Consider the following 13,637-nt stretch of genomic DNA (forward strand, 5'->3'; position numbering starts at 1 on the left):
TGCATGGAACGGTTTTGGAAAACAATGGACACACATAAGGCATGGATCAAAAAAATGATATTAGTTCTGAAGTTTTTCCACAAAGCTTCCAAAGGCATTGGCAAAACAATAGTCATCGACGCCTTGGAATTCTTACTACCGTACTTTGACCGTGAGAAATACACTAAATCAAACTACTTGGACAATCATGGTACGGTAAAGATAGATAATTTGAAGAGGGACTACAAGTTTTTCCTAGACCAGATAAAATGTGCAAACAATTTACTGCTGAACTTTCTCACGGCCCGTTGTTTGCCGGCTTTCAACGCCAAAAACGAAAAATCTCAACACGCCAGAGATTTAGAAAGAATGGCCTATCGTGCGTCACATCAGGGTATCGATGGTGTATTTAACTTTTATGTTGAAAATTTAAGAAGAGGCGAAAAAACTTTCATGAATATTTTAGGATTCTATTAGAAACCATTCAGAGTTTAAGATCGTTATGTACATTTTTACTGTCATATATAAAGAGCTACTGTTTTTAATCTACTGTTGTTGTATGAAACAATTTCTAAATTTTTATTATGATTGACGCATGTTTGCTCGTCGTTAAATAAATAATATGTTTCTGAAATGACTACGTTTTTTTTTTTATAGTAAGTAACTTTTTTCGTTTTTGTGTGCTGTTCGATATAGATGTTGGACATTTTTTGAGTTGGCAACCATTTGATGATAAGCAATTTTTAAATGAGTAGCTCTAAATAACTCCATTACTGTGGTTTGTGCTTTGAACCACGCATGAAACCTTACTTAACCGGAATTATTATAACTGAAAGTGATAAAATAATTTTGAGATTAACGCTTTGATGCGAATCTGTGGATAGTGGGTAAAAACCAGTACAGTCCAAACAAGCACAATAAGTAAGTATTATATGTAAGTGAGTATAAATAATAATTACTAGTAGTAAGTAGTTGTAGTAAGCAGTAAGTAAGGTAGGTCCAGTGTTCTCAGACAAAAGTAAAAATATCGTGTAAAGCATAAAATCTTATGACAATTGTGTGCTTCAAAAATAATTCTTAGTCTTAGTTTGGACACGATTAGGGTGTCATGGAAGGTGTCATGTTATGTTAAAAATACCCATTGCTCCTTCGTGTTCCGCTCAATTTGAAAATATTCAAAACGGCAAAGACCACAAAAGATGATGGACAATTGTCAACAAATTAGGGGTTCCGTTTTAGGCTAATACGAACCAATAAGTTATTAATGATAAGACCATTGCATAGGCGTATAAATTATTTTAGTAATTGTTAGAGAGTGAGGATTTTGTATCATTTCGCACATTGGCGCATGTGTTTCAAAAGTTACACCGAGTTCAAAAGCAAATAAAGATTTATATGTACGATTGTCTATGGAAGTATTATTTATTTAAAACAATTTTTTTGCCAACCCGACTTATTGACGATTTTCTAGAATAATAAAAAAAAACAATTCACGTGTATTGTTTTCGGTTTTTTTGTCATACAATGTTATTTCAAGGTCATTGTAATTTTCTCCCCTTCGATAAGAGGATTTTAGGGAGGGATGAGTTTGCAATATTTTATAGCAACTTGTATGAATAATAAATTTAGACATTTATGTTAATCTATTTTTTGTTTTTTAGTAGAATAGAATTTGATTGGACTCTGAAGTTTAAAATATAATTTAAAAGAGCCGTAGTCTTTTAAAAAGTTCCAATAATTAGCTCCATATTTGTATGAACTATTCTTTATTCATAGTACTATCTGTGAACATTGACAAACAAAAATATATCGTAAACCTTTTCCCCGAGAATGTATAAATATGTTTTCTTTATTTGAGGGTTTCCCGAGTGCGTCCCGTTTGAAGTTTTTACCTTTTTCATAGCCCGAGTGCGTCCGCAGTTATTTATCAACATTTTATTCAAGGGCCCGAATGCGTCCAGTTATCAATTGACAAAGGTAATAATAATACAAATATTAGATTAACTGGGGCGACGACAGAGGAAATCACATTTCATCAATTCACTTTTCTATAAACACCACCTAGAAATTTACATATTTTTAGGAATTTAAAAAAAAAAATCAAGTAGACACGAAAATAGCGATCCGGACGGCCAAGCAGACAATAAGAAAACCGAAATTTACGACTTGCAAAAAAATGTATTTTATTGATGAAAACATCAAAGAATTTAAAGCTGGTCAAGTAACCAGATTTGATTTTGTAAAAATAATGGCGTATAAACATTAGCCACAACATAAACATCAATGAAATATTTGAAATACAACAAACGCGCAAGATTGAAAATAAATTAAGATCACTCACCCAAAAATTGAGTGTAAGCCAAAAAAAAAAAACACTTTTGGGGTGTAAGTCAGTTCACCTCCTCGTGGTGCACCCTGGGTTACTCTATATGAACTGGGACGCACTCGGAACGTTAAAAAAAGGTCGTTTCGGGACGCACTCGGAATAACCCACCCCCCCCCCTTTTATTTAACTTCTAACAGGAAGGTTTTAGGTATTTTGATCAGATAATTAGATCGAAGGTAGATCTAGAATTGTATTATAGCACATAAAATGTCTCGAAAAGAAATAGTTAAAATGACAACAAACGAAAAAATTGCTAAAAAATTAACCTTTTATTTCTTATCGACGTAAAATTTTATTCGCAATCTATACACATTTTGTACATTAAGTAAACATGTTAAAGTTTTACACATGACTTAAACGGCGAAGGAGCGAAGATATGCACCGATCCACCAAATAAACTAGTAACACTATATTTGCTTTGTACAAATATCATGGTTACTATTTTCTTAGGTGGCCTAACGTCGAACGTGGAGTCAAATAAAGTAAAATAAATAATCCCCGATGACACTTAATGCTCGAAACAACATTATACCTAACCGACGGTATAGTATACAGTAAAACAGTGTAGTTTAGTTCGTTTTTCAGAGAAGTCTAGCACTACTCGAAATATATACTACAGTCCGACCAATATGATTCAACCGCTTTTGTTCGTGTATTCGTTGTTTTCCGTTTGCACTTTTCTGATGTGCTCGGCCGGTAATTCTGGATTATGGTCAGGCGCAGGCAACGCGTTATCATTAAACAATATATTGATGAATAAGGGGTGGAAGAATGTGGTAGCAAAAGCCCTAGATCGAGAATTAAAATCAATCAACGGCGAAAAAATGGACGTGTCAGAACTATTAAATAGGGGAGCCGATGGCAAAATCGTAACCCCGGCAAACTACACCGACAAATTACTGAAAACTTCGACCGTGGTAAGCTGCTTTTTCAGCGAAAACCTAAAATTCATTAACGATATTTTTATTGAAGTAATCGGCCGGCATTGCATGAGCCTGGGTTCGGACGCATTTAAGTTGGATTGCATGGAACGGTTTTGGAAAACCATGGGCACACATAAGGCATGGATCGAAAAAATGCTTGTAGTTCTTAATTGCTTAGACAAATATTGCAAAGGCATGGGCTCAACATTAGTCATTAACGCCTTGGAATTCTTACTACCGCACTACAACCGTGAGAAATACATTAAGTCAAAATATTTGGGCAACCATGGTACGGTCAAGATAGATAGATTAAGGAGGAATTACAACTTTTTTCTAGATCATATAAAATGCGCAAACAAATTACTGCAGGACTTTCTTGTGGCCCGTTGTTGGCCGGCTTTCAACGCCGAAAACGAAAAAACCCAAGACGCCAAAGATTTAGAAAGAATGGCCTATCTTGCGTCACATCAGGATATCGATAGTGTATTTAAATTTTATGTTGAAAATTCACGAATGCGCCAGGAAGCTTTTGTTGACTAAATTAATGTTCACTAAGGAACAATTAACAGTTTAACATCGTTATGTACACGTTTACTGTAATTTATAAAGACCTACTCTTTTAGATTATAAGCTTTTGTTGTGTAAAGCGATTTCTAAATGTTTATGCTGTTTAATACATGTTAGCTTTTCGTAATATAAACAAGTATCTAAAATGACAAAATTTTCTTTTTACTAAATATGTTTTTCTTCTTTGGTCTGGTAGCCATTTAATGGTGTAACGATTATTTTTGAGTTGTTGTAAATAAATTTACTGCTGTTGTTGTTCCGATCCACTGCCAGATGTTTCACAAGCAAGACAGCCTACTCCATCTTGGCCTATGACGCCCTTCCATCATAATCGTGTGTAAGTGTGTGTGCTTTAGACCACGTATGAAACGTATTTGTACAGTTTATTTTTTAGTTTTTTTATATGCTCCCAGAAAAATATTAAATTATGGATTTGTTATCACTTATCATTTTCACTTATGACTGGTCTCTTATCTTTAACTGAAAATGCAAAAAAAAGTGGCTTGACAAAGGTGACATAAAATGTCTTGTGTGGTAAGTGCCCTGAGACGAATGATTGCAGCAACATGGATAAAAATTAAATATATTACGATATCAACAATTTTTTTTTTATAACAATTATTATTTAATCAGTTTACATAATAAGTATTGACTACCTTTTTTTTTTATATTTGTCACACATTGTAATATTTATTTAGGAGTAGTTATCGACAAGTAATATTTTAAGCTTCGATGCAGAGCTTAGAAGGTATAGTAATTACAATGATGTCCACAAACCATCAAATATAATACACAACTGCCTCCCTCATTATAACGAACTAAACATTCAGATAACCAGTACAACAATTGACTTCCTTACCCTCTGTTTCCACCTAGTCCTAAGAATTAGTTGTCGCATAATAAAAGACTGCCTGAATACTAGATATTTTTTTCACTAAGTTGCCAAATAATCTTTCCTCAAACGTTACAGAATTTTTATAAAACTAGGTACTAATTTACTTAAAAAACAAACTAATTCACCTTTTCCTAAACGAATTTGTTGGCAACGATTTAGAAATTACTTTGATCTTTCATTCAATACTCAAATAGTCCAATTTTCCTTCCATTTGGAACCATTCATCATTATTTTAATTCCTAAGCCAAAAATGTTCCCAAGTTGTCCTTTTTATAGACCAATTAGATTATTACCAACTCTCTTATAAATCTCTGTTCTATTGTACGAATTTCATAACTCTCACGGACAAAATATTTATTGATTTCTCTTGGATCGAAGCATAGTCTTGTACTTTTATACTGTTTTTCTACGACAATTATATTACTTTTCCACTCACTCGGTTGTTCACACTTTTTAATTACCTTCAATTTACACGTTGCCTTTAATGTTTCCTTCAGTTTATCTATAGTTTTAAAAGGCACTCTTCTTGGTAGAAACGATTTAGGTATTGCCTAGTCTTCTAATTCAATTGTTATGCATTCAGGAAAACTGCCTAATCCTGTGAACACATCTATATTATTTTTAACAAACATTTCAGTATTTTCAACAACATTTTTAATTTCATTTATTTAATTTATTTTTACCCTATTATAGGTCAATCATTATAATCAATTATTTCAAAGTCAGTTTTAGTTTCATTACTTTTATTTTTTACAAACACTTTCCCTGTTCCTAAAGACTTATTTTTAAATCTTTCAAATGATTTTATTATTACTGAGCCCTTTTCCAATTGTTTATTCATTTCATTAAAATATTTATTAGGCATTACATTTAGTTGTGCACCTGTAACCAGTTTTACTAACATTTCCTTGTTTTCCACTAAAATTAGATCTGTCCACATCCCAGTTTTAGCTATTTCTACTGAATCTAATAACAACAATTTAATTTCTTTTCCATTCTATATATTTAATCGATTTACTTTATAACACTTAAATTGAGTTAACCTGTATCCTAAGATTCCTCAAACTCAATTCCTCAATTCTGCGATTGTATGTTTCCTGATTTTCTATGTTGATGCCACTTCCACATAGTTTTCCTTGTTGAAAATTTTCTTTCATGTCCCACAACGTCTACTCTTTTCTCTTTTTCATGAATAATCAGTTTACAATTTATTTCACCCCGTTCAGTAGATTGACAGTTTTTTCCAATGGTAGGTCATCTCTTAGGAGTCTTGCTTGGATATCCTTGTCACGTATCCCGAGTACAATTTGTGTTCGTAGCAGTGCCTTTTCTGTGTCTTTGAAAGAACATGATTTAATTAGTTCTCTCAGATCCGCAGAATACTTATCAAATGTCTCATTTTCACTTTGTTTCCTCTTGAAATATTGTATAATGTTCCATCACTTCATACTTTTTAGGTACACAGTACTCATCTAGACTTTTGAAAATTTCTAATTTGAACGTGTTATACAAATTAAGTCCCACTGTTCCTATTAAATTTAACAATCTAGCTACTTGAAATTTTTGATCCTTATCATGTAATTTAATTGCTGTATCATATAGTTCTACTTATTTGTATAATTATTATTGTTTATTTTAAAAATACAACAAAGCTTAAATATCACCGAACAAATTACAAAAAATGAAATTTTTTTTTTTTATTGATTTTAAATTTTATTTACAATCCATACACCTTTTATGAACTAAGTAAACTTGATGAAGCATGACGAATATGACATGAGTGGCGGAGAAGGCAAGACATCTACCGATCTACCAAATAAACTTGTGACACGTATACAGAGTTTCACAACGACTTCTCACTGCCATCTATATTTGCGTTTTACGAATACGACTGTTACTATTTTCTCAGGTGGCCTAACGTTGAACATCATTAAACCTACCTAACAGTATAGTATATCTGTTTAGTTGGCACTTACGGAACCGTCAAGCACGACTTGAAATATAACTATAAGCTTTAGTCCGACCAATATGATTCAACCGCTATTGTTGGTGTACTCGTTGTTTTCCGTTTGCACTTTTTTGATGTGCTCTGCCGGTAATCCTGGATCATGGTCAGACGCAGACCACGTGTTAACATTAAACAATATATTAAAGGCGAAGGGGTGGAAGGTACTGGTAGCAGAAGCCCTAGATCGAGAATTAAAATCAATCAACGGCGAAAAAGTGGATGTGTCAGAACTATTAAGTAAAGGGGCGGACGGCAATATTGTCACCCCGGCAAACTACACCGACAAATTGCTAAAATCTTTGCTTACGGTAAACTGCTTTTACAGCGAAAACCTAAAATTCATGAACGATTTAGTCATTGACGTTATCGGGCAGCATTGCATGAGCCTGGGTTCGGACGCATTAAAGTTGGATTGCATGGAACAGTTTTGGGAAACAATGGACAAAAATAAGTCATGGATCGAAAAAATGCTATTTGTTCTGAATTATTTCCACAAAGCTTCCAAAGCCACGGGCACAACAACAGTCATTGACGTTTTGGAATTCTTACTACCGCGCTTCGACCGTCAGCAATACATTAAATCAAATTACTTGGACGATAATGATACGATCAAGATAGATAATTTAAGAAGTGATTACGACTTTTTCCTAGAACAGATAAAATGCGCAAACAAATTACTACAGGACTTTCTCATGGCTCGTTGTTTGTCGACGTTTAACGCCGAAAACGAAAAATCCGAAGACGCCAAAGATTTAGAAAGAATGGCCTATCTTGCGTCACATGACAGTATGAATTTTGTATTTAACTTTTATGATACAAATTTACGTACATTCGAGAAATCTTTCTTTACTAAATTAGGGTTCAAGAAGAAACAATTAAGATCTTAACATCGTTATGTACATTTTTATTGTCATTTATAAATAGCTACAGTTTGAGTTTATAAGTCTTTGTTGTTGTATGAAACGATTTCTAAATTTTTTTTTCTGTTTGACACATGTTTGCTCGTCGTTAAATAAATAATATGTTTCTCAAAATGATTACAGTTTTTTTTTGTAGTAAGTATCTTTTTATTCTTTGTGTGCTGTTCGAAATGGATGTTGGACATTTTTGGAGTTGGCAACCATTTGATGGTAAGACGTTTTTTATTGAGTGGCTCTAAATAACTCCACCACTGTGGTTTGTGCTTTGAACCACGCATGAAACCAAACCTAACCGGAATTATTATAACTGAAAGTGATAAAATAATTTTTAAATAAACGCTTTGATGCGAATCTGTGGAAGTTGGTAAGAACCAGTCCAGTCCAAGTGAGTAGTAATAATAATTACTAGTAGTAAGTAAGTAAGTAAGGGAGGTCCAGTGTTCTCAGATAAAAATAAAAATATCGCTAAAAGCATTAAACCTTATGACACTTTTGTGCTTAAAAATTAATTCTTAGTATTAGGGTGGACACGATTACTGATTATCGTAGGGTTGATCGTCTGCTTATAATTATGTATTTTGTAATCAAATATCGGCATCAGGTAAATAACACAACACGAGTAAGGCGAAACCAATTGTAACAAATTACCTTTTTGGCTTTGATTAAAATTCCGTTTTTTGGAAGATATTTTTTCATACAACTTGCAAACGGTGATAAATGATTCGTGGAGGTTTACTACGTATACGTACACAATATCATTTGTACTATTGTGGCGAAGACATTTTTTACCAAGTTTTTTTTCCCGTTCCATTCTGTCGACATCATAAAAGGATTATATCCGGGACAATAATGGAAAAAGCCAAGCGAGCCTGACAGGTTGTGGGAGAAAATTAACGGAGAGAAATGGATCGCGGTGTGTGATTTTGTGTTGTTTCATTTTTTTTCCCCTATCGTTCGTTTCTTCTTCTGAACACCTTGCCGGAGTAAAAAAAAAATACCCAATTCTTAGACCCCCCCCCTCCTCATGCACAAAAGACCGTGAAAATCATCATTAATAATAACGCACAATGTTCATTCGTCGAATGCTCAATCCTTACACCTTTTTCGCCTCGACGCACTCCTCGGTGTTCGTTTGTGTGTGGCACAAGGGACATTATTTTTTTTTTTTTTTTTCATTTAATTCTACCCACTTATCGAGTGAAACGCTACAAAGTAAATCCAACGTTGTCTTTGTTTCCTCCGCGAAGACGAGCACACGGTTATAATTACTTAGCAAACCCACGGGGAAAATGCGCACTTGGTATTTACAATGGCCACGTCGGCGAATGGGTAATAGTAATTTGCATGGGGCTCAAAGAAAACTACTTTGTCTCTCTCTCTCTCTCTCTATCTGTATCTGTATGTGTGTATATATATAACACACAAAAACACACATACACTCAGGTCTACTGCCTGGTGGTACTGGAGGTTGAATTTTGTTTGACGGACTGAGCTTTGTAAACCGAAAAGAGAGTGAGAGAAGCCAGCTACAAACAGATAATTTGCCAACTCTTCCGACCCTCTCGCCCAGCACGAGCAACCGACCTTTTCTCTGCCTTTGTGCCCAGGCACCGTATTTATTTAAGTAACAATCCCCCGCGGTTTTGTGTGCGTTGGCCGTAGCTACGGCTCTTTCATCATCATCATCGTCGTCGTTGTCGACTTCATCGCCCATACTATGTATTTGCACGCCCTCTTTTGTAAAAGTATTGTCAGTACCTCTGCACGGCTGTATTGCAAATAATAGTAGGTATACGCGCCCATTCGAATCCCGTCGGCCGGTTTCACCAACATTTGTTGAGAATTTAACTTATTGTTAATTATATTTAACAACTAGTCAGTGAAAATTTTTATAACAAACTATTTTTAAAAATATATAGACTATCTAAACAATGTGTTAAAAAGTTATATATAAATTATTTATACGAACCGAATCGTTTAATAGAAAGTAAAATAAAATGCCAAATAATAACTAACTGACAAATTAAATAATACAATCGCTTATCACATATCTCAATAACAATATTGATATGGTTTTTGTCGAAGAAAAATCTTTAAAGAATCAAACTTAATTACAAAACAGTTTAGTCTCGGAACGTAGCTTTCAATCGTGGACATAATAAAAATGATATAGTTTATTGCACTTTTAGAGAAACAAACATGTACAATAAATTATTTAAACGAAATACAATAGAAATGATTGTCTCCAAAAGCCTAAACTTGTAGAGGAGAAAACAGCTCTTATCTAGTATCTAATTCATAAACTTATATATCAACAAACTCTCGTGTTAATTTAATGAAATACAATATATCTAATTAACAATAATTTACTTGAATAGTTTATATAATAATAATTTGAGCGTACCGGTCAGATTTTTAATCATATAGGCGTTTTATCTTAAAATTAATATAGTTTTTATACAGATCATCATCATGTAGCTTAACGGGCCATGAAGGCCCAACGCTGCCATCATGAGATGGTTTCTTATACAGATCATAACTTATAAAATGATTTATAAATTTATACTTAAATTAACAGAGTCTCTTTTTCCAATTTCAATATTATATTTTTTTAATTTTAAACATGTTATTCTTCATTTGACGGGTACCATAATAATTGTGGTTGAAACTGACGCTTTCAAAATTACAAAAATATAAATTAAATAGTATTTCTTTAGCATGAGCTTTTTTTTAATTTAATATACTATTATATGTACTGTGTAGTATCTCCGTATTTGAATTGAATAAGGTTCCTTAAAGAACCTATCCTTAGTAGAGTATTTATCGTAGTGCTAAGTAATCTCAAGTATTTTCAAAAGTACCGCCCCAGACACAAATTCCATAAGTAACCATTAAAAACCATTTTGAATCATGAATTATTATATGTTTTTTCGGTTTATTGTAATATACATATCACTTATCTCTTATCTTTTATCACTAATCTCTTATCAATTTGCTTGTGTCTCTTATCATTTATCTCTTAGCGTAACGCAAACATTTATATTAATATATATTGCACAATTAAAATACCGTTCAATAAAAAAATGATATAAAAATAGATAAAAAATAGATAAAAAATGTAATTGTAACACAGGAGAACAAAAAATTAAGTGATTGAAGATAACTTTCCAACTGATTTACAACGCGTAGGAAAATTCCTTATCGTGCAGTTTTCAATTCGGTAAATTACACATACGAAGCGGTTAAGTGTAGTTAAATAGAATTTACAATCATTTGTATCGCGATAATGAATGTTACTATAATAATAATTAAAATAATATTATTCTTGTATATGTTCGAACGCGGTCAGGCACCTTACCGGCGAATTCGGCACCTCCCTAATTTGTAAAATTCCCAAACAACGCATAAAATGTACCGTTTGGTTTTCGCACACATAATATATATATATATATATATATATATATATATGTGTATTAAGAGTTGTTTTAAACGATTTCCAAGGCACGTACTAGCAAAAGGTATACTTATCGAAATCAGCCTCCCATCACGCATGGACGGCTGACTGTTTACAAATAGAATATCATCATTATTATTATTTTTTATCGGGCCAGAGTATATACAACCAAAATGGCCTGCTACACTGTAGTTGCTGTTGTGTATTATATTATTACTTTTTTTCTCATCGCAGTTTCGTTTTAATTTTACGGGTTTTAACTTGATTGTCTTTACAACATACAGCCCACAGCGAGTGAACGTGTACCTATAATATATATGTACAGTAATAAAGGCATATATACCTATTTTAAGATGTCAGACTATAACTATACAGCGATTTACACATAATATACACAAAGCGGATTAATACGGTAAAAACCATTAAAACAAAATACCTACGAGCCGACATTGATATTTTAAGCTATTATTCTAGTATTGCCTTCGCAGGCAGATGACCTTAACATCGAAATTAAGAGCTGAAACTTTAGGGGCCTCTCTTGATTTTTAAAAAAATAATCTTGTATGGTAGTTGGGAAATTGATAGAAAATCAAAACCGAGAAGGAGGACATTTGGCTTAGCTTTGATATAAGATAACGTACGGTCGGATTTCATACACATGCAGTATACAATGATTAGAATTTGAAATAAAATGTATGTGTTACATAATGTATAAATTTCAAGTTTCTCTTGAAATTTATGAGCTAAATAGTCGATTCTAAGTTCATTAAAAAGAGCTTGTCGAGAAGATACGAAGTATGAGTCTAAAAAAATTAGAAACAAATGATTATTATACTATTGACTTGTCTTGCACGTTTATAATAATTACACATGGTATAATGTGATTTTTTTTTTGTAGTAGGTAGGCAAAAAAAATTACCTGTATCTACTATAACGTTATAAGCGATTCGTTAAATAATAATTATTGAATACAAAGAATAATTTACTCGATTTTAACGGTGGGAATTAAAACCCTATTATCTATTTAGTGTATGAAAACAATTTGTAAACGCACTTTAATAACGCTGAAGCTACGAAATTACTCGGTCATCGACACGGTGTTCAATTATTATTATTCTTGGGCCCATTATGATAGTACCTACTATATATACTGTGTATTTTGCTGATGTATTATGAGTAGGTACGAAATAATCCAAAACCAGTTGCGGCTGGCATTAGCTCGTTTAATCCAGCATGCACACGAGAAACACACTGTGTGCGCACATAATAATATTATACTTAATTATAATAACACTAATAATAATACCTGCAAAGATAGTAAAAAATATTGTTAGCTGCCACCCAAGAAGCGCGCCTGTGTGTAGTAAAACTTGATTTAGATAATATGTGCATTTTATATATTATAAAAATTAATCTCTATTCGAACATCTGAGGGGTCGTAGTTTACCGTTCATTTACATCTGTTTCAATTAATTTTACTATAAAAAAATAAATCATAAAATACTTTACTAAACCGTAGTGCAACACTTAATATACAATATATGTTTACTGTTAATTATTACAACAACTACCGAACCATTTTTTTTTATATTCACATTACATTAAATTCACATTACATTTTTATGCTTAACGTCAAAATCTCTTACAAAATGTATACGATAACCATTTGTGATGCTTTGACCTTGATGAATAAAAAACACCACTCACAATTTTGTCGGCTTTAGTTTTGTTTTTTGTACCTAATTAAAATGTGTATTATTAAAATCATATTGTAATAATTGGTTTGAAAACTAAATAACGTAATGTTTAGGTCGATTTACAAATCTAAATTAATTTTGTTCAAAATGGTTAAAACACATTATAGATGATAATTTATCACATTAATCGATGGGTTCCCCCCTTCCCCACCTTAAACCCGCATGTCATTGGCCGAATATTTTTAAACAATTTTTCATGTTAAGATAATCAAAAATCATTACTACTGTTTTCACATGGGATTTATGATCTTGAGTAATCAAATTTATGTACAAAATTAATTCTCAACGTCCGCTTTTTAAAAATGCATGTTTTAATGTGCATTTCTCAGATGTTTCAACAAGATAAGTGTTTACGATTTGCTATATAGTATGTATCTGGTCAGCAATAAATATATTATATTATTATATTGTTTGTTTGATTTTTGGAAGATACAACGATGATGGCGCCGGATGTAGTTAAGATAAATTGTTCATGTCATCGAGTAAGAAAATAATAAGAGACAAATCAAATACGGTATATCTCAAGGATGTTTTTGAGACCCGGTCTTATTTACAAACTGTGTATTATGTAATTTCAGTGTGGACGGTTAAATAATTACATTATGCCTACTAATACTAACAGCCGGTTTCACCAACATTTGTTAGAAATTTAACTTATTGTTAATTATATTTAACAACTAGTTAGTGAAAATTGGGTTTCATCGATAATTGTTAGCCTTAACACGTTGTTAAACTAATCACCCAAAGT

The 13,637-nt window shown here is 32.5% G+C and overlaps 1 protein-coding gene across 1 annotated transcript; it reads left to right on the plus strand.

Moving 5' to 3' along the window:
* The first annotated feature begins 2,909 nt into the window (after nt 1–2,909).
* Nucleotides 2,910–7,757, plus strand: LOC126841668 (uncharacterized). The gene is made up of 2 exons (XM_050578263.1): nt 2,910–3,306; nt 7,091–7,757. The coding sequence occupies exons 1-2, from the start codon at nt 2,995–2,997 to the stop codon at nt 7,643–7,645; spliced, it is 867 nt and encodes a 288-aa protein (XP_050434220.1). The 5' UTR covers nt 2,910–2,994; the 3' UTR covers nt 7,646–7,757.
* The last annotated feature ends 5,880 nt before the right edge of the window (nt 7,758–13,637 follow it).

This window comes from Adelges cooleyi, unplaced genomic scaffold, assembly GCF_023614345.1.
Source record: "Adelges cooleyi isolate 19-005CV unplaced genomic scaffold, UGA_ACOO_1.1 ACOO_flye_CR_arks_rails_tigmint_CR_PRNA_400, whole genome shotgun sequence".
Classification (NCBI taxonomy): domain Eukaryota; kingdom Metazoa; phylum Arthropoda; class Insecta; order Hemiptera; family Adelgidae; genus Adelges; species Adelges cooleyi.